Here is a 19,952-nt window from a genome sequence, read left to right as displayed (position 1 = left end):
TCGCATGCGACAAGATACGCAACTATATGCAAAACGTGCACCGTTGTTGCAGTATCGTATATGTACATAAGATACACTTTGTAAATAAGAGTATTCATTAACAAAGGAGACGACAGGAGCATATTGTTAAGTGATCATTTCTGTAACGAACGTGCATGTACTTGATAAAGAATAAACTTTCTATTGAATACAAACATACGTTGCACGGTTGCCAAATGTTCGATGGATCACCGGTCGCGGCTGATTACAAGTCTTTTCGCTTTTTGTTCCTCGACGCTGTATCCGCTTGATTCTCTTTCTTCGATCTCTTTTTGCCCGTCCTCAGCCCCATTGCCGCGAATTCCTCGGCATCGATGCAGGTCACATTACTACCAGCTTCCTGTCCCCCATTTTTCTTATCGTTCTTTATTTCCTCCTCGTCCAAGAATTCCCCGGTATCGTCCGGCGCCTGATAACTAAACTCGCCGATGATGAAGCTGCAGATGCTTCCAATAATGATGCAACGATAATAAAGAAGCCCGTCTTACCCGGGTGTGTCCACAGAAATGTCCTTAGCTTCTTTCGTCAGCATGATGTGTATTTCTGGTACGTGGCGACTCGCTGTTTCACCGCCGCTTGCACTATTCGTATTCTTCGACTTCTCCGATCTATAATTAATAGCGTAATGTACCGCGTCGAAAATTGAAAAAACTCTCGGCGCTGGAAAACTTACTCGGTGTAACGTAATTTCGTGATCTGGTGGAGTCCAGGTTGCTTCCTTTTAAACAGTTCCGCGCAGGAAATTGCCTTTCCTATACCGTGGCCAGCCGAGGTCCACACGACGCAGCTGTGGTTCGAAAATTCTTTCAAAGCGTAACCGAGGACATTTCTCATTTTTGTGCCGCTTTTCACCTGAAGAAAGACCAAGTAGAACGCTCTAGAGATTCGGAAATATTCGAATGAAACAATCTAAGTCATACACGTACACGCATTAAAAGATAGTTTTCTGGTAGATTGGGTATCGGGACTTCCGGTTCCTCCGGCTCCGACTTCAAGTTTTTCGTCCATTTGGCTTTCTTCGACTTCGATCTTCCCATCTGGAACAATTGAAGAAAACAATTTAGAGAAGATCTCGTGTAGGCTGCCATAAGTTTGATTCGAGTTAAAGGGGCGAACCACCCCCTAATCTCTACCCCCGCAATAATTTTTGACCTACTCGATTTCTCGTTCTGTAGAAAGATTAATATTTTAGAAATTATAGAATCAGTTCTGCAAAGTTTTATTGAACTCGACGGTTCCGAGGGAGGTTGGCTAGCGACGATCTTTGTGGGTCGGTAGGTCATGATCTACTATCATTCATGGAGCCGCCTCTTAGAGTCGGAAGATGTTCCAACATTCCGAAACCATAAAAATGCCTTCGCCGAGCACGAAGAAGTTGTCACTCTCTCTCAAGATAGTTCAATTGTTCCGACAGGGTACCAGCAACAATTAGGAAAGCGGGCAGCGATACCCGAAAGAATTCGGCAATAGTAACGAGGAAGAAGGGGGACGGGAAAGCGTCACGGTTTGCCTCGCGTGGACCATCAATCTCGTTCGGATGATCGTCAATTAATATCAGCCGCGACGGATGAGAATAGTCCATCCCTACGAAAGTTCGCGTCCGATATAATTTCCGGAATTCCGAAGCGAGAGAAAAAGCTGCGGCGGCGCGGCGCGCGCGATCCCCCGTATGGAAAGCCCCATCAATATTTTCCAATCAGCATTCGATTGCACGGTACATCCCTTCCCGGCGCGGCCCAGCTCTGAGTGGAGCGGCGCGTCTCGTTCGCAAGGGGTGTGCGGCGTACGGGGGGGTTGCTCTCGCAGCGTGGGCGTATATGGTGGTGGTATGCGGCATAGTCGGCATAGCGATGCGACGCCACGACGCCATATTGCATTATTAAGCACCCCTGCCGGTACCTCGCCCCTGCATTCCAGCATTATGAACGTTTTTATCTCCCCAAAGGGCGGCGTTTCACCTTCTGCGGTTCAAACTATTCGATGAACAGCCCTCTACCTCGATAACGGATACTATCGAGAGTTCGTTGCACCGTTTTTGTGGCTCAGAGTCCCCGAACACCGCGGTATCCGCCCGGCGACAAAAGAGTCTGGATCATTCCGGACGTTCGCCGATGTTCGAGCAAAGTCCAAAGAATGTTTGGTCACTAACGCAGCTAGTGGGCCACGTTCCGCGGAATACTAAAAAGACTAGAGTAGAAAATTGAGGAGAGCGCGGTGCACCGTTCGTGGTATGCAGCCGGGACCCGCGACGTTCGCACAGGAATGGGTATGACCAGGCCCCGGTAACGCACTCGTGGAAGCAACACGACATTTTCCCGGGTGGTCGGTTTCGCGACTTGCGAAAACACCGACGTCTTTTTCCACGGCGTGGCCGGTCGAAAGTTTCGTATGACAGACAGTGACACCTCCGCCACACGATCGATTCCCTTTAAAGATTTAACTCGGACTTTCTCGGAACTGTCCCTAGTTCCGTGTCTAAGCAGAAATCATTATTCGTTCTATATACATGGTATCGTGATGCTATTCGTCGTGTAGTCGCATGTAGTCGCGGCGAACGTGCACGGTGTCCGGTTCGCCAAACGGTGAGAGCCTTTGTCGCGTCGAGAGGGAAACGGGACACCGATTTCCGAGCCAGGTCACGAGATAGTGTGTCGTTTTGGGTTCGATCAACGATGTCCGATTTCCACGCTCGTTAGCGTGTTCGCACAAACGATACGAACACCGATACGGACACGTATAGCGTCGCGCGGTGTCTCTCCCCCACGGGGCGATTGAATTTGTTCGCGGGGACGCAATCGGGGTCGAGGAATCGATGTGCTGCCGTCCAAGCACCGTGGATTCTGTAAAAACCTGGGCAGAAAGGTCAAGGATTTCGAGCGGTTTCGTTGGGCGACACGATCCTCGAGCAACCGGCCGAGAAGCTCGGGACATTCTGCGTCTGACACCTTCTTAACGATGCCTACGCGCTCCTTTACCACCGTAATAAACCATCGCGCGGCGGTGCCCGTGCCCGCGCCACCCCGGGAACGCCGGCTTCCAATTTATTCGAGTGGCCGACTCTTCTTCCGCGGGGAAGATGCTCGACGACACGCTCGACGACTTGGTCGCGAATGAACGAGCTGGAATACCGTTTCGAGAAGTTTTCACCGCGGCCGAGCCAGTCGATTCCTCCGGACGATTCTATGCATACTTCCGCGTCTATCAGCCGCGCGGAACGAGATTTCTCCTCGCGGGAACTTTCGACCCCTTTTCCACCTCTGTCCATCGTCGTCCAGGCTGACTCGGCGGTCATCTTTCGCGCGAGGCAAGGCGAGTCTGGCATGGCGACCGATTAAATGGGCCGACCGAACCGTTTCACCCACCGGAAGCGACATTGCTGAAATCATTTTCACCGAGGTCGTAATCTCTTCGTCGAGAAGACTCGTCAAAATGATTAAGAACGAGCATGCGGCGGCGGAAGGCCGGCCGACTGATTCCCATGTGTCTATTTCAAGCATCCCCTTGACGGAAATTGTCCTGGAACACAGATAGATCCGTTCTCGCCGCGACCCTTTCTCCGGCCTGGTTACCTACCCCACCGTTCTTCACCCTCTTCGCCGCCCACGTCCTTTGCTCGAGGACTCGCGAAGAAGATCGCCGCGGAAGGATGCGTTTGCGCACGACGGTAGGACTTTTCGCTGGCTGGATCCTCGATATATCCACGGTGGTTGGCGGAACTCGGGATTGCTCGACGGTGGCTCATCCGATGTGGACGCTGATGGACGCAGTCCAACATCTCCGACGCTCCGACTAGCAACAGGTAGGACGGTTCGCCGCGCGGGGACCAAGATATCGCTGTGAACGCGAAGGTTACCGCCCCTGAGGGGAGCCCAGCGAACGATCTCACCGTTGTCTCTGTCGGAACAAGAACATCGGACAACCGATTCATCCTTCTTTCATGGGAACGATACCGTGACTCTGTGAACATCGACTGGTTCTTGACAAAAGTAAAGTGAGCACGTAGCATATCCTCCGACGAATCGGTGCTAGGGTAGACTCGCGATCTATTTCCGGAGCATCGTTCGATCCGCTATTCCGTGTCCTATCGCGCTCAGTTCACGAACGCGAATCCTGAGAAGATGGACATCCAAGAGTTCCGTGTGCGCGGCAAGGAGATGGTAGAGTACATCTGCGAGTTCATGAGCAACATCCACAATCGGAGGGTGACGCCGGACGTCGATCCAGGCTATCTGAGACCTCTTCTGCCACTGGAGGCGCCGCAACACCCGGAGCCTTGGGAGAACATCATGAGGGATATCGAGTCGAAGATCATGCCCGGGGTAAGGCAACGTATCTCCTATTTCGATCTGGCTTCTCGCGCTCTCCATTCGTTCCTGTCTTGTCTCAAGGTTTATGGTGTGCGAACAAGCGAATACAAAGATTCGCAATTGAATGTCCGAAATCCGTGTGGTTAATGATTCCGAACTGCGGTCCCTTGCTCGCGCACCAGATCCGTAAAATACGTAGTCTCTCGGCCGACGGGCTGAAACTCGTGAAATCGTTCTTGTAGATCACCCACTGGCAACACCCCAGGTTTCACGCCTATTTTCCGGCCGGAAACTCGTTTCCCTCGATCCTCGGCGACATGCTGTCCGACGCGATAGGCTGCATCGGATTCTCATGGGTGAGCCAATCTGTGGCCTAATCGTTCGCTCCTCGAGTCGGAGATTCGAGCGAGCCCGTGCCAGGCATGACGGATCGTTCGGTAACTATTTGCTCGATCACCGCCGGATCTCGTCCCTCTGTTTGTTCTAGGCGGCCAGTCCAGCCTGCACAGAACTGGAAACGATAGTCCTGGATTGGTTCGGTAATAAAACACGCTCTTCCATTGGGTTCTCGCAAAAGTTTTCCCTGCTCCGGTTGTCCCGATGCTAAGCCGCACTAATCTTTTGTTTATTCGATTAATTGATTTACTTATTTACTTATTTATTCGATGGTACAACCGAAATAAGAGCAAACTTTTGGGATAGCCTATAGCAGGTCTCGCGAAGACGCGTCGTCAGATCGAGACATTTTCAAAATAAAATCGTAGGCAAGGCTATGGGTCTGCCGTCGGACTTCCTCTACTTTAGTCCGGGTAGCAAGGGAGGAGGCGTGATACAGGTACTCCTTTACTCTATGATCACGAAAGATCTCGTTCTTAGCGCGATGAGAGAAGGCTGAAGGAACGACAATTTTGTTTATCCGAATGCCAGGGCTCAGCCTCGGAGTGCATCTTGGTGTGCATGCTGGCAGCCAGGGCGCAAGCGATCGCGAGGCTCAAGGAGTCGCCGGCCTACTCGCATTTGGACGAGACTGCGCTTCTCGGCAAGCTGATGGCCTACTGCAGCCGGGAGAGCCACAGCAGCGTCGAAAAGGACGCGATGATCTGCTTCGTGAAGCTCCGGATCCTCGAGCCTGACGAGAAGAGCGTGCTTCGCGGCGAAACCTTGCGTCAGGTAGGTTTCTCTCCGAATCTGGTGACTTCGATTCCCGCGACTTGCGAATAAATGGCCGCGTCCTGTCGCTATCGTACCGCTGAGAGTATCAAGAGGCGCGATAATTCTTCGTCGAGCTTGTTTTCTAAACTCTTCTCTTTGGTGATCGACGATCGAGATTCAGCAATTTAATTGCCTTCGTTAACGCTGATCGTTCCAATCCCGTTGTTTTAATAGGCAATCGAGGCCGACACCGCCGAGGGATACATCCCCTTCTTCGTCTCCACCACCTTCGGCACTACGGCTTGCTGCTCCTTCGACAACCTCAAGGAGATCGGTCCAGTCTGCAAGAAATACCACGGCGTAAAACTGATGAACGACTTAATCTGCGTATATTTTGACTGCAATTATAGATCGATACCATACCTTTCGTTTCGTTTCCGCAGGTCTGGCTGCACGTGGACGCCGCGTACGCCGGCAACGCTTTCATTTGCCCGGAACTGAAGTATCTGATGGCCGGTGTCGAGTACACGGACTCCTTCAATACGAACACCAACAAGTTCCTGTTGACGAACTTCGACTGCTCTTGCTTGTGGGTGAGAGACAGGTTCAAGTTGACCGGCGCGCTCGTCGTCGACCCGCTTTATCTTCAGCACACTCACGCCGACACAACCATCGATTACAGGTGAAGAGACACGTCGCCGCTTGCTCTTGCTTTTGTTCCGGCCGTTTCGATTCGTTGGATCGCGGGTATCTTATTTTAGCCACGTCTTCTTCTGTCCGTGAAGTGCCGCCTTTCCTACGTTGATTGCTCACAAATTTTTAATTTTATTTTTCTTTATTATTGGTGACCAACCGTCGACAAAAATTGTTACGACATCATTTCCAGGCACTGGAGCATACCTCTGAGTCGACGATTTCGTTCCCTCAAGCTATGGTTCGTCCTAAGGAGCTACGGAATATCTGGATTGCAGGCCTACATCCGCAACCATGTTCAGCTGGCTAAAAGGTTCGAGGCGCTGGTTAAAAAGGACTCAAGGTTCGAGGTGTGCAACGATGTGGTGGTAAGTACAACTTCCTCGAATTACTTCAACATGTCGAATGGTCGTACACATACATATACGGATGTTTTACAGTTGGGTTTGGTGTGCTTCCGAGCCAAAGGCACCGACAAACTAAATCAAAAGCTGTTGAGCGCCATAAACGATTCGGGAAAGCTGCACATGGTTCCGGCGCAAGTCAACCAGCGCTTCACCATCCGGTTCGCGCTCGCCGCGCCGAATGCCACCGCCGCTGACGTCGGTCGGTAATATCTATAATTTTCCAATTAATTGTACGTGACTGAAAGCTCGATTCCCCGCCGTAGACATCGCCTGGAGCATTATCACCGACTACCTGACCGAGCTGCTCGAGCTGAAGGCAAGTCCCCATCTCGTTTCACGACATTACAGCGACGCTTCTAATCGATTCGATCGTTGCAGGACGTTATGGACGAGCTGGCGGACATCCGCGAGAAGAAGAAGAAAGCCACTCTGGAGCAGAGGAGGTCCTTCTTCGTACGCATGGTGTCCGATCCCGCGATCCAGCCGGGATTCACCAAAACGCCGAACAGAACCGGGGCGAAGCTCGACACGCAAGCGACGATCTGCGGCACTGGCTCGAATTCTCATTCCACCTCGTAAGATCTCGTGCCTCTGTTGATCTTTTCGACCGGGTTTAACGTTCGATCGTGATACGTTAACGAATGTCTCTCTGCGACGTTTCCAGACGGTCCTGGATATCCTGGCCTCTGGCCTACCTCATGCAGGCGAAGGACGCCGCCGATACCAGCGAATTGTCTCTCAGGTACTTGGACTAGAACAGAAAAGCTCGTCTATCGCAGGCTGGATTATTCGGAAAGATAAACCCTTTTGCCAAGTTCCCTTCAATTACTTCAGAGATTGGATTTGGTAGGGTCGCGAAGCTTGAAGCTGATCTTTCGTTCCAGATTTCGCCACCTGGACACGATGGTGCGGCTGAAGACAGGCAGCAGCGGAAGCCGTCGCGGCAGCAGCAACGGATGCAGCCCGGAGCCCTCGCCGTCCGGATCCCCGTCGCGCGGTAGATCGCCTAACGGGAGAACGTAAATCGTTCCCGGGTCGTGGCTCCGTTTTCGAACGTGTCTCCAGGTGCATCGACCAATCGCGAGACACGAGATCCCGCCGGAACGAACGATGTCCCCGGAAATTACCATGCCGGGAAACCTTTGCCAGGAAATCCCGTAATCCTCGTTAATTGTAGCGATAGCATAAGCATCGAGCATCCTCTGGGGTCGAGGTTCGGTCCCGATCCGAGATCGAGAAGTCAAGTTTCGCGAGGTTATCGATCACCGACAGCGACGATCTCCGATAATTTCCGGAGCCCGGCGGGGCCTGCGACGCTCGATAAAATAACAAGCGCATCCTTCTTTCCTCGCTTATCGATCTGTTTGGCATGCCTATAATATAAATGCGCTCCGTTTGGCTCGCGCGACCAGCGACGAGAGACGATCGGCGCAGCGCGATCGACCGGTTTTGCTCTTCGGCGATGGATTTATGAAAAGGGGGAAGAGGAAAAAAAAAAGGTCGGAAATGGCGCGAATCGGCGACCGAAAAGGTCACCTACGCGGCGACCTAATCCAGAGCAGAGCAACCCCGGTTGCACCCTGGACCCTGTCAACGCCGGCCGTGATCTTTCCTTTTAATTTTCCAACGCGGCGGCCGTCCCGTCGCGATTTGCTTCTCGGCAGAAATTTCCCCGAATCGTCGCGAACGCGATTACGCGATCGGTCTGGTGCTACGTCATGCGAAAACGCGGACGCAATCGTGCCGCGCGTAAAGAACGCCGGGAATGTTGATTAATCAAAGCTCCCGAGCGTTGGTGAATAACCCGCGGAACTCCGATCGATTGTCAGACGGTGCTGGTCTTATAGCAAGGAGAACGGGAATCGGCAGATTCCGATTGTTCCGAACGTTCACGCACCTCCGACGATCCGCAGCCCCGGACCAACCCCAAGTGCTCAAGGTAATTAGAAGACGCTCCGACCTCCTCCCCCCGGCGATTCCGCCGCTATCGGTTGGGTCCTCGATGATCTGAAACCGTCGACATGCTATGCGAATCAGAAAGTTCAATAAAAATACTATTACCGCAATGCCTGGCTCTCCTTTCCTTTATTTCAATTTACCGTTCACGAGAGGACATCCATTTGTTTACTTGTTCGCCGAAAATGCTAATATTGGCGAACGAATATTGGTTGGTGAGCAACTGGACCCTCGATTAATCATACATATTTTCATTTGTGTCCTTCAACGAGAAAAATGGCTGAAGAGAAGAATTCATTTTTACTATATCTTTCTCGTTTCTCCTTTCATTAGCGAGAACGACGACTTCGGAAGTTTCCAAATACGATGAATAAGCAAAGATTCACAAGCCAATTTTAACTACCGTGTTGCAATTATCAAAGTATAGAAATTACCGTCGCCTTTTTCTCGATGATCAAAAATTGGTTTTCATTGTCGCGACGCGGTTGAAATCGCAGTCGTACAAGTCACGAGTGGCTACGATGATGGAAGGGCGGCGCAAAGGGGGGTGACTTTTTAACGTAGACGAGCGTCGGGATTAATTAATTCGAGGCCCGAGAGGGAAGGGGGGGTGTAGCGATCCTCGGACAGGCTCGATTGAGAATCCAATTCGAAAACTACGGTCGCGGGGAGATGATGCGTGAAGGTGGTGGCGAGAGAGAAAACGGGGGATCACGCCCGGTTCCCACGTGTGTGTTACAAAGATTGACCGGTGACCTGTCACCGCTTCTCTCTACGGGGTGTTGTAAATGTAGGTGAAGAGTAAACGTCTATTTATAGCGGCCCGGGGCGCAGGGAGTGGGCGGAAGGGAGGATCGAGTTTACTCCCCGTGGACGATCGACAACAGGCCGCCATGGATAACGCGTCGCCGTGAACGCGGTTTGCCATTGATGCCGGTCGCTTCGCGGCTCGCCGCGAAATTTTTCGTTCAGCAATTTTTCTTTTTCGTGATCGATAACGCGACGCACGCCGCCAGCCGCGGACCGATCGATTTTTTCCATGTTAAAATAGCAACCCCTGATGGGAATCGATAGGGGGTGAGCCCGGCCAGCGCAGCGCGCGGAACAATGTACAAGTTTTGCCCGTGGAACCGACGCGATAGCTCGGGAAAATTAGAAAATTGACTGCGAGGGAATTGCGTCGAAAAATCGTCGAGACCGTTGGGAACGCGTTCACCGGTACGCTGTTGATTGGCTGGTCGACGATCGATGCGATTCTAGACGAAGAAACCGAAGGGCGGAAGATGCTAATTTTTCTTTGTTTATGCGGCGAGTTGATCAAAGTTTAGAAAAAGAATGTGAGATCGCACGTGCACCGTCCGACGAGAATAGATCGGGACCGGGGAGCGGAGGCGAGGCGGCTAGGTGGCTAGGTGGCTAGGCGGTGAGGCGGCGAGGCGACGAGGAGACGCGGACGGAGATTTTCGAACGGGGGATGGGCGAAAACGCCTCGAAAGCCCTTTCGTTTATTATCGTGGATGACGGACGGCTACTCGGCGGCGACGCGAACCGGCCGCGAAACAATGCGAATTAGGTAAATGAAAAACGCTCGCGATCGCCGAAGCTCCGCCTTAATTTGATCTGCGTAAGGCAGGGATGTACGAAGCGGAGGCGCGCAATAAAACTGACCGGCGCTTTGGCAGGTGCTACCAGTCTCGGCTCCAACGCGGGACAAACCTGTTACGCGGTTGTTCGAGAGCTGATTGACTGACCCGCGTCGAACTCGATCGAGGATCGCGCGAGAGGACGTGGTCGGTTTACGGAAGAGCCACCGGGGTACCGTGTCACAGTGGATCGGTTTTCCTTTCGGTAGTACAGACGAGTGAGTTAAACGACACGCAATCTTTCGAAAGAAACACCCCCGAGTTTTCGAAGCTCGCGCGACGAAGGCCGAGCCGTATACGTGGGAAAACAACTTTTCTCTTCTGGATTCCGTCGCGAACGCGTCCCCGTCGTATATGTATTAAACCGTGAGAATATCGAGTGTCCGCGCAATTCGCTTGTGAAAAAGTGCCAACGAAACTGTCCCACCAAAATTCCGTCGAGTATCAAACGAATCACCTCGGCTCGTATCTGTCCCGCGTACGAAAAACCGTCGTCGACGTCTCTGATCTAATTAGCCGCGTTTATCGATTAGGACGGTTCAAATTCAGCCTGTCTTTCGTCAATGATATTTTCGCGAGATATCGTCGAATGACGCTCGCGCTCGGCACCGCGCGCCGATAAATGAAAATTCGCTGGGTGGCGAGAAATGGTCGCGGACACGTACATCGGACGTGCCCAATCGGCTTTCGATTCAACGCAATAGTTCTCTGTCGAATTCCATTGCAGCCGGCGCGGCGGCCACGGGCACAGCCACCATGAACATCGATGAGTTCCAAGTACGCGGCAAGCAGATGATCGAGTACATCTGCGAGTACCTGCGCACCATCGAGGGCAAGAGGGTGACGGCGAACGTGGACCCGGGCTATCTGAGACCGTTGCTGCCGAAAGAGGCGCCGGCGAAAGGGGAGCCTTGGGACGCCATAATGCGGGACGTCGAATGCAAGATCATGCCCGGGGTGAGTTCAAATCGAATGCTCGACGCTCCGTTATCGATTCCGATACCTCTTTAGATGTTAATAATATTCGCTGACACGAACAAAATAGTAAAAAGTAAGGCGACCGTGAACGATCGAGGTTCCGTGGCGAAACCCTTTCCCACGGAACGGAGTCCCATGGAAACGAGGCGTTCCACTGCGTCTCGCGCGTCGATCAACCTCCACGGATCTTACTATCTCGAGAATCGCGCGTCGAAGAAAATTGTAAAAACGATGAAAAATTGCGGAAACAATAGGTGCCGCGCGATCGCGCCGACTACGTTCGCGCTGATCGATACGTCGCGATCGGTGCCGGGAGAGAATCGTGAGAGAGGAGATTATGCGAGTTTAGGAAAGAAATTCCTGATTTGGTTTCAGATCACCCACTGGCAGCATCCGCGGTTCCACGCTTATTTCCCGGCGGGCAACTCGTTCCCCTCGATCCTGGGGGACATGCTGTCGGACGCGATCGGTTGCATCGGCTTCTCCTGGGCAGCCAGCCCCGCCTGCACCGAACTGGAGACGATCGTCCTCGATTGGTACGCGAAGGCGATAGACCTGCCGAAGGAGTTCCTGTCGGAGCACAAGTCCTCGAAAGGTGGCGGCGTGATACAAGGCTCCGCTTCGGAATGCATTCTGGTGACCATGCTGGCGGCGCGAACTCAGGCGATCAGAACCCTGAAGGAGCAGGACCCGAACACCGAGGACTCGGCTTTCCTGCCGCGATTGGTGGCCTACTGCTCCACGGAAGCGCACTCCTGCGTGGAGAAGGCGGCGATGATCAGCTTAGTGAAGCTCCGGGTGCTGGACCCCGACGAGAAGGGCTCTCTGCGCGGCAAACGACTCGAGTCCGCCATCAGGGAGGACGTGGCGAACGGCTTGGTCCCGATCTTCGTTTCCACTACCCTGGGGACGACCGGGTCTTGCGCGTTCGACAATCTGGTCGAGATTGGTCCGGTGTGCAAGCTGTATCCCAACATCTGGTTGCACGTGGACGGCGCTTACGCTGGCAACGCGTTCATTTGCCCGGAGATGAGGCCGTTGATGGCCGGTATCCATCACGCGGACTCGTTCAACACGAACCCGAACAAATGGCTGCTGGTCAACTTTGATTGCTCCTGCCTGTGGGTGCGGGACAGGGTGAAGCTGACCTCGGCCCTCGTGGTCGACCCGCTCTATCTTCAGCACGCCAGGTCCGGCGAGTCGATAGACTATCGTCATTGGGGGATCCCGTTGAGCAGGCGGTTCCGGGCGTTGAAGCTGTGGTTCGTGATGAGGTCGTACGGCGTGACCGGTCTACAGAAATACATCAGGAACCACATCAGGCTCGCCAGACGGTTCGAGACGCTGATGAGGAAGGACAAGCGGTTCGAGATCACGAACGACGTCAGGGTCGGACTGGTCTGCTTCCGGCTGAAAGAGAGCGACGAGATCAACCAGGAGTTGTTGGCCAACATCAACGCATCCGGCAGAATCCACATGATCCCGGCCAGAGTGATGGGCAAGTACATCCTGCGGTTCTGCGTGATCAAGGAGAACGCCACCGACGACGACATTGACTACGCGGTGGACACGATCGAGGAGCACGCCACCGAAGTGATGCTGGCTCACTATGCCGGCACCGAGGACGAGTTCAGGGCCAAGGGACCGAAGAGCCCCGCGGCACTCGACAAGAAGCTGGTGAGGAAGTTCAGCTTCACCAGGAGCGTCACCAGGGACGTTTACAAACGGTCCATCTCGAAGTCGAGCCTTCACGACGGCGCCACGCCTATCATGGTAGTCGACGACAACTCGCAGGTCGACACCATCGAGGAGGACGTCTTCTGCAACAGCAGGTAGACCGCGCCTCAGCTCACGGTGCCCAAGAGGAGGGACCAGCTGTTATCGCTGCCGTGAGCTCCGGACAATGATGATCCGTGTGATGTTGTTTCAGGTCGTGACGATCCCGCCGATGACAATATCCGGACGATTCGTGATTTAACCAATTCGGGAACACGCCGCCCGTTATCGAACGCGTGGCATAGAATTCGCAGCTATGCGAGCGCTATCGTTGCTCTCTCGCAGGCCAACCGGCCGAGTCGTAAGAACGATCAGGACAATGCCAGACGATCAAAATCGTCGTCCAAGAGAGACAATTGCGTAGTCCTTTGACGGTATATTGCCAAATCGCGCCTCGAGAATTTTGCGCAATGCCGTACAGACGGACGCGAACCGAACAATTTATTTTCACATTTTCTTCCGTGATTATGGTTGACGGTTCGCGGTGTCACGGTCACACGGTTTCGCTGCGCCGAGCGCACCTTGATTTTCTGCCGATGTCAGATCGGGAACCATTCTAGTGTACTAAACGTTTTACTTCGGGATCCGTGTTACGTTGTCGAGCGTACTCTAAAACCGAACACGTAGTTGTGAAAGGATAAGGCTCTCGTTGTTTTTTTTTTTTTTTAAAGTACATCAATCGATTCTTGATGGCTGTCGACGCAACGCATACCGAATTCTTTCATGAACGAATTACGAGCGAATGCGTTAGCGCGTGTAACAGAGTATGTAACTTGATATGAATGACCTAAAAATTCACGGTTCGAATTTTTCTCAATCGATGATGTAACTAACTTATAGTCTTAGATTGTCGCGCACGTTGCGTACCTCGACATAAGTGTTTCGCGTTTGGATATTGGTCCATTCATAATATACCGTTCTAGATCGTAAGCTGGAGTATTTATTTCGTATGTAAAATCGAATGTAATAAAGTTCGAAGTTCGTAAAACAACAATTTTTCCATTTGATTCAGTGCCCGGGAATCATCCGACAATCGCTTAGGTAATCACCTGTAAAAATTATAAAATTCCTGAGTCTGAGATACGCATAGTCTTAATAAATTTTCAATTCTAGCCATTGTTAAAACAGTTTTACTCTTATGGAGATTAATGGAGATACCAGCTTTAATATTACAAAATATAATACAACATTTCTGTCTTAAGTTCCGTAGAAAAGTATGCATTAGAATTAAATACTACATCTGTCCGCACTGAGATATAGTGACAGGGATTTTTGGTTTATTGTTTGGTCCTGTGGGAACGTTCTCCACTTTTCTCATAACAAGAAGTCCATCTATTACTCTTCCAAAAACCACGTGCTTGCCATCCAAGAAGTTGCATTTGGCACACGTGATAAAGAATTGACAGCCATTCGTGTCTTTGCCACTATTCGCCATGGATAATAAGCCGGGCGAGTCGTGTTTCAATGTGAAATTCTCGTCTGGAAAGGTACCACCACCGTAGATGCTGATTACACCAGTTCCATCACCGTTTACAAAGTCGCCACCCTGGATCATAAAATCCTTGATAACTCTGTGGAAAATAGCACCCTTGAAGCCTAAAGGTACCCCATCCTTTCTGTACTCGCCGGTGCAGAATTGTCGAAAATTTTCGGAGGTTTTCGGGCATACGTCCTCGAACAGCTCAAAAATCATTCGGCCAATTTCGGTGGTGCCCACGGACACATCGAAAAACACCACCGGGTTGTTCGAATTCCGAAGTTGCGCTTGAATTTGATTCCACGTGGGCATTGTTCAGCGTTTTCGTTAACACGTCGATTGATTTCTCTTAAAAAATCCCACCTCGACACTTTTTACTTTCTTCAATCAATCGTCCGGTAAAATAATTACCGTAAACATAACATAACCTCTTCAACGTTCGTTTTGATCTTTCAACACGTGTGCGGAATTCGAGTTAAAACAAAACGTACTTTCCGTTATCAATTTGAGAACTGTATTCCTGTTTGAGTCGTGTTCTCATAATTATAGCACGTTTGTAATAATTATTCTGTCATCTTTGTGCCTCGAACACACAGTATTTAATTGTCACAAGTCGACGACTGTACCGGGTGCTACACACTTTTGTACACATATGTACATGCGTACCCAGTAATCGTACACAACACCGGCACCGATTATATGTGTGTTCAGAATACAGGTTAATATGTACGTTGTATTTAATTTCGATTAGAAATTACAACAAATTTCTACCTTTTTCTATTACTATAACATCATAGTAATAAGCGCTGAATATTATGTCAGGCTTGAAACACTAGTTGATGATTATAACAATTGACAGAGTAACCGTAAGATAATAACGTAATAATCGTATGAGTACTTACTTTTTTTTTATGTCACACGTAAATTGAAAGTCGGCGATCAATTATCGGAATCCCATAATATGTAACACAGAATTGTGAAATACAATCGTAAGATATAATTATTTATTTCACGTAACAACACACGCTTGTATTTCGTTCCGGTCATCAACACGTGACCATTTCGAAATGTTGTTTTGAAGAAGTGCCCGCCAATTCAAATATGAAGAATCCGATTGCATATTGCGTAAATGTATCGATCGTTCGCGTGAAGAAATAAACAAAAAGTATGTGTCAGTGTAATGTGTACGTACAAAATGAGAAATAAATATAGAAAATAAAATGCACTTTATTTTCTTATTGCACCTTATGCTCTACATTGTAAGTGGCATTTGGATTATTCACAATTCACATATCGATGAACGATACACAAATCCAAAGGACCAAATTGTTTATAAAACTGCAATAAGCAGAAGTACATAAACCTGGGATTACTTTTCTGTTCTTTTACGATATGTTTCCTTTCCTTGTATTTCCGATACCATAACCGTTTAATGCGTGTGTTCCATATAATATATAAATATTCATCTATCCGATTTTATTTTAGTACATGTACATCTCATTTAACCACATGTATAGTGTACGACCTAAATGTGCAAAAGCATTTTAGGGAATCGTGAAACGAAAAAGGAATCAATTAAAAATGTATAAATATAATCGTAAATTCCCTGTGTTTTAATATCAGTGCGTTCTTAAGACACGTAGAAAACTGGTGCTGCTCTACTTCTATTGTAAACGATGCTTAAATATAATAATGTTCCGCATTTGTTCCTCCTAACGCGAATAATGTTCATAGTCCCATTGTTTTCTATACAGTCGTAATTATAATAGCACAAGAATATCACAAACTTGGACAGCAAAACAATAACAATAATTATATGTGAATCTTAACGTGTTCCATCAACACGTTTTTATCATTAAAATCTTCGCCGCAGATACCACAGACCAATTCCTCTTCATCATCGCTTTCATGCTGATGATATTGTACAACCTGAATTACAGCTGTTTGGGAACCTGCCTCCTGCATTATTGTATCCTGCCCAATTTCATTAGGGTCCTTCATATTTTGAGCTTCCCTAACTGAATGATGAGTTACCATATCCATTGGTAAATCATTATTACTTATTTGTGCAATTTGACTGGTAAAGTTTTCATGGCTCTGAGGATTTGGTAATGTTAGCACCGGCAACGATTCATTCTGTTTTGATATTAAGTGCAACGTATTGCTTTGTTTCGACGTTTGTATTAAATGCATGGTTGTTATTTCGTTATGGCTGGTTGTAGGGTGAAGGGCACTTCGCTCCGATTCGGTAGATACTATATGGGTCGCGTTATTCTGTTTATCTATAGCAATCATATTTAAAGACTCCCTATGACTATGATCAGTCTGCGAAATGTGCATATTATCGTCTTGCTTCTCGTCTACCATCAATTGTACGCTATCAGGCTCGAGTTCCGATATTGCAATATAATTTTCATTACGTTTGTCTGTAGTGACTACAAGGAAGGTACTATCTTGTTTATCATTTAACATTGGCTGCTGATCGTCTGGCTCATCCGGCTCTGTAATAGATAGAAGCGCTTCGTTTTGTTCGGCCGAGGAAATTATTCTATTTCCTAATGCTTGTTTCCCTTGCAACGTAGCAGGGGATGCTTTTGATTTTTTCTTGGTTGGCTTGGGCTTTGGAGGATTGTTGTTTGTCTTGGCTTTAGCCTCTGCTATCATTTGGTCAGAATGCTTAACAATGTGGGCGCATAGCTCATCACGGTCTTGATTCAACGCGCCACAAATGGGACAAGGAAACGGAGGTCCAGTTACTTCAGTTTCGTTTTTACCTGCCGCGTGAACCCAACGAACATGTTCTCTTAGGACCACCTTTTGATTAAATGCTCTCGAACATAGGGGACAAACATGCGGCCTCTCCCCCGTGTGAATACGTTCATGTTTCCTTAGAGTACCGCCGTCCCTAAATGCTTTCCAACAGAATTTACAGCCATATGGTCTTTCTCCAGTATGTGTCCTGTGGTGAATTAAGTACCCCTGTCTAGATGAGAATGTCTTGGAGCATGTATCACAATGAAAATGTGCTGGGCTTCCGGCATGAGTTCTGCCATGCTCCCAAAGTCCCTGACGGGACACAAAACTTTTGCCACATTCTGGGCAAGTAAACGGCGAATCGCCGGGATGCGCAGACAATCTGTGTTCATCCAATTCATTTTGTTTCTCGAATTGGGAACCGCACACCTCGCAGGAATGCGTCTTCTTTCTGTGTATCCACTGGTGTCTAAACATCTTCTGTTTAGTAGTGAACTTCTTGCCGCATTCGGAACACGCGTGTTTACCCCACTTATTATTAGGTGTACCTTGTTCTATATTATTCTGCATCATTTTTTTTGCACAAGTCGTTTGATGGGTGGCCAAGTGATTGCCATCCTGGAACTGTTTATCACAGTATTCACATTCGATGGGCATATTCCAATTCTTGGAAGCATGGATTTTCTCATGAGAGACCAGCGCTGTTGCCCGGGAGAAACTAATACCACAATGCCTGCAAGTATGCTGCTTTGTACCATTTGTTTCAATCTCTGTATAATTTCGTCTGTTTTCACTGTTGTATGGTAAGGTTTCAACCTTCACCATTGCATCCGTGTTATTGAAAGAGTTTAGCGAAAGATTGTATTGTTGACTAACTTGATTATTTAAATTACTCTGTTGGGTATATTCGAATTGTGCTACTTCTCCATTCGGCATTACTGTAAATTCATGAAGTGTGTCTATCTTTTCCTGAGGATTGGATATTGCATTAACAGTTGTCTGCTCATTATGAAAATTATATGTTGGAACTGTCCATTGGACAGTCTCATAGCTTTGTACGGTTTGTATAGAAGCAGATGGCACTTGATTATTCTGGGTCTCTGTCATATCTTCAGGCCATTTCCTAAATGTTTCCTCTGCCTGGGATACATTGTTACCCTGTGGCTGCATGATGGCACGACCAGCAACATAAGTGTGGATTTTCATGTGATTAGACAAACTAGAAGGCCTCTGGAAGTATGCTCCGCATATTGTACATTTGTGAGGTCTTTCCACTTGGTGCACTGCCAACATATGACATCTTAAGCTGCTTTTGGAACGAAATAAATTGCCGCAAGTCCTGCATGCGTGCGGTCTGTCGACCTGGTGACAAACCATATGATTATTCAAGTCCATTTTCCTTTCGAATGTCTCCCCGCAAGTAATGCAGGATAATTTGTTAGCTGTACACGTGGTATGATGCTTGGCCAACTCAGTCTGTGAAAAAAGATTTGTGCAATTAGGACAAGATACTTTTTTATCCTCGAAGCAAGGATACATTCCACCAAGTTGCCGTAATGCCTCCACAGCCATAGATTCATCGTCCCCTGATGTATATTGTTGTTGCTCTTCTTGCTTAATATATATAGGGTATACCACGCGATTCTCATCCTCTTCGTCAGAATGCTCGGCTAAAATTTCAACAGCAACTTGTGCCTCCGTAATACCAGCGTTTACATCCGTAACAGATACTTCAGTAAGTCCTTCCTGAAGGACACACTCGTCAACAGGTTCACATATCTCCTCATGAGATATAATGTTATCCTGTATACCGTCGTGCACCCCAGAAAGGGGAAATGTAACATACTGCTCATTCTCGTGTGCCTCCATAGTGTAATATTTTGCACAAAACACTGCAAATTAATGGTAAGTGAGATCTACATAGACCTAGTTTCACCTCATGTTAAGTTAGGTCTTGTCACCACTGATAACGAAGCGGTGCTCGTCGAATTATGTAAATACATTACAGATCGTCGTGTCGTTCACATTTCACCGCATTAATTCTGTATGCGGTATGTAGTCGTTCAAAAATTTAATGCGTGTGTTTGCTCTCTCGCACTGTAATCCAATACGGTACAGCACTGTTGAACGTTCGCTGTTACCGACTACAAACGAAACTACGTGATATAAATTCTATGCCCATTAAATTGTTTGTTGCCGGATCATGTCTAGACGATTCGTTTTGTACGCGTAATTGAATTGTTTCACAAAATTTGTGAAGTCACCACCGTTCGAACGACGGTGTAACAAGGTTATTTGCACAGAGTGCAGCAAATCGTGCGTGCGCCACCTGAAGTTGTCGGCGTGCTTTGCGCAATGTCCAGCAATGTCCAAGTGAACATTTTCGATACGCGTACATATTTTAAAGAAGCTGCCCGATTGAAATCTTCAAACGCATTATGGATAACGTAAAAAAAGTATATGTACTACCTTTAACCGTCTGCTCGTCCTTGGTACGTTGAAACAACACGCGGTCTTCGTTATGAATTACATCGATTTTATCGGCTGGTTATTTCGCTCTTCCACTTCATATTCTTCTTAGTCTTTGAAACGTACTATGAGCTACCATTTTATAATACACACTGCTAGCACATTATTGATATATAATAACTATTTTACAAGCTTATTCACTGTTATTTCGCGACTTAATTTTAAGATAACAATACCTACAAGTAAACAAAACTTTCAAGCATACCGCATAACTCGCGAACTACGTGAATCAAGTCACAGA

General features: G+C 48.6%; 5 protein-coding genes across 15 annotated transcripts; 2 read left to right on the top strand and 3 right to left on the bottom strand.

Moving 5' to 3' along the window:
• Positions 1 to 158: 158 nt before the first annotated feature.
• Rpp25 (ribonuclease P protein subunit Rpp25) lies at positions 159 to 19,780 on the bottom strand. Of its 6 annotated transcripts, none has more exons than XM_078189223.1 (5): positions 19,652 to 19,780; positions 966 to 1,076; positions 713 to 891; positions 528 to 647; positions 159 to 455 (listed from the first exon to the last, which is right to left on the bottom strand). In XM_078189223.1, exons 2-5 carry the CDS (start codon positions 1,074 to 1,076, stop codon positions 245 to 247), a joined length of 621 nt encoding a protein of 206 aa, XP_078045349.1. In that variant the 5' UTR covers positions 19,652 to 19,780; the 3' UTR covers positions 159 to 244. The 6 variants fall into 6 exon arrangements, with proteins under 6 accessions (XP_078045349.1, XP_078045347.1, XP_078045343.1 ...); XM_078189221.1 differs by lacking the exon at positions 19,652 to 19,780 and adding an exon at positions 3,613 to 3,746; XM_078189217.1 differs by lacking the exon at positions 19,652 to 19,780 and adding an exon at positions 1,196 to 2,455.
• LOC144474402 (aromatic-L-amino-acid decarboxylase) lies at positions 4,077 to 8,365 on the top strand. Its single transcript, XM_078189210.1, has 13 exons — positions 4,077 to 4,358; positions 4,589 to 4,702; positions 4,834 to 4,885; positions 5,111 to 5,181; positions 5,274 to 5,516; positions 5,733 to 5,858; positions 5,942 to 6,180; positions 6,385 to 6,559; positions 6,632 to 6,797; positions 6,862 to 6,914; positions 6,977 to 7,173; positions 7,263 to 7,340; positions 7,483 to 8,365. The coding sequence occupies exons 1-13, from the start codon at positions 4,158 to 4,160 to the stop codon at positions 7,619 to 7,621; spliced, it is 1,854 nt and encodes a 617-aa protein (XP_078045336.1). The 5' UTR covers positions 4,077 to 4,157; the 3' UTR covers positions 7,622 to 8,365.
• On the top strand, positions 9,562 to 13,262 carry LOC144474403 (tyrosine decarboxylase). 5 transcript variants are annotated; one of them, XM_078189213.1, is made up of 5 exons: positions 9,562 to 10,127; positions 10,237 to 10,415; positions 10,925 to 11,154; positions 11,551 to 13,007; positions 13,106 to 13,262. In XM_078189213.1, the coding sequence occupies exons 3-5, from the start codon at positions 10,954 to 10,956 to the stop codon at positions 13,110 to 13,112; spliced, it is 1,665 nt and encodes a 554-aa protein (XP_078045339.1). In that variant the 5' UTR covers positions 9,562 to 10,127; positions 10,237 to 10,415; positions 10,925 to 10,953; the 3' UTR covers positions 13,113 to 13,262. The 5 variants fall into 5 exon arrangements, with proteins under 5 accessions (XP_078045339.1, XP_078045341.1, XP_078045340.1 ...); XM_078189215.1 differs by lacking the exon at positions 10,237 to 10,415 and having other exon boundaries at positions 9,562 to 9,772; XM_078189214.1 differs by lacking the exon at positions 10,237 to 10,415.
• On the bottom strand, positions 13,430 to 15,482 carry LOC144474407 (peptidyl-prolyl cis-trans isomerase H). Of its 2 annotated transcripts, XM_078189225.1 has the most exons (3): positions 15,331 to 15,482; positions 13,819 to 15,211; positions 13,430 to 13,560 (listed from the first exon to the last, which is right to left on the bottom strand). In XM_078189225.1, the coding sequence occupies exon 2, from the start codon at positions 14,738 to 14,740 to the stop codon at positions 14,186 to 14,188; it is 555 nt and encodes a 184-aa protein (XP_078045351.1). In that variant the 5' UTR covers positions 14,741 to 15,211; positions 15,331 to 15,482; the 3' UTR covers positions 13,430 to 13,560; positions 13,819 to 14,185. The 2 variants fall into 2 exon arrangements, with proteins under 2 accessions (XP_078045351.1, XP_078045350.1); XM_078189224.1 differs by lacking the exon at positions 15,331 to 15,482 and having other exon boundaries at positions 13,819 to 15,312.
• On the bottom strand, positions 15,648 to 19,633 carry LOC144474399 (uncharacterized). The gene is made up of 2 exons (XM_078189206.1): positions 19,144 to 19,633; positions 15,648 to 19,074 (listed from the first exon to the last, which is right to left on the bottom strand). The coding sequence occupies exon 2, from the start codon at positions 19,049 to 19,051 to the stop codon at positions 16,241 to 16,243; it is 2,811 nt and encodes a 936-aa protein (XP_078045332.1). The 5' UTR covers positions 19,052 to 19,074; positions 19,144 to 19,633; the 3' UTR covers positions 15,648 to 16,240.
• Positions 19,781 to 19,952: the final 172 nt, after the last annotated feature.

The sequence above is a fragment of the Augochlora pura genome, chromosome 8 (genome assembly GCF_028453695.1).
Source record: "Augochlora pura isolate Apur16 chromosome 8, APUR_v2.2.1, whole genome shotgun sequence".
In the NCBI taxonomy this organism is placed as follows: Eukaryota; Metazoa; Arthropoda; class Insecta; order Hymenoptera; family Halictidae; genus Augochlora; species Augochlora pura.
This window is presented reverse-complemented; position numbering and strand designations above follow the sequence as displayed.

Coding starts and splice junctions, on each gene's coding strand:
- LOC144474407 (XM_078189225.1), bottom strand. CDS start 14,740: ATGCCCACGTGGAATCAAATTCAAGCGCAACTTCGGAATTCGAACAAC.
- LOC144474399 (XM_078189206.1), bottom strand. CDS start 19,051: ATGGAGGCACACGAGAATGAGCAGTATGTTACATTTCCCCTTTCTGGG.
- LOC144474403 (XM_078189215.1), top strand. CDS start 10,954: ATGAACATCGATGAGTTCCAAGTACGCGGCAAGCAGATGATCGAGTAC. Junction 11,155..11,550: donor AATGCAAGATCATGCCCGGG/GTGAGTTCAAAT, acceptor ATTTGGTTTCAG/ATCACCCACTGGCAGCATCC.
- Rpp25 (XM_078189223.1), bottom strand. CDS start 1,076: ATGGGAAGATCGAAGTCGAAGAAAGCCAAATGGACGAAAAACTTGAAG. Junction 892..965: donor AAAACTATCTTTTAATGCGT/GTACGTGTATGA, acceptor GTCTTTCTTCAG/GTGAAAAGCGGCACAAAAAT. Junction 456..527: donor ATTTCTGTGGACACACCCGG/GTAAGACGGGCT, acceptor CGGCGAGTTTAG/TTATCAGGCGCCGGACGATA.
- LOC144474402 (XM_078189210.1), top strand. CDS start 4,158: ATGGACATCCAAGAGTTCCGTGTGCGCGGCAAGGAGATGGTAGAGTAC. Junction 4,703..4,833: donor GCTGCATCGGATTCTCATGG/GTGAGCCAATCT, acceptor TGTTTGTTCTAG/GCGGCCAGTCCAGCCTGCAC. Junction 6,181..6,384: donor GACACAACCATCGATTACAG/GTGAAGAGACAC, acceptor CATCATTTCCAG/GCACTGGAGCATACCTCTGA.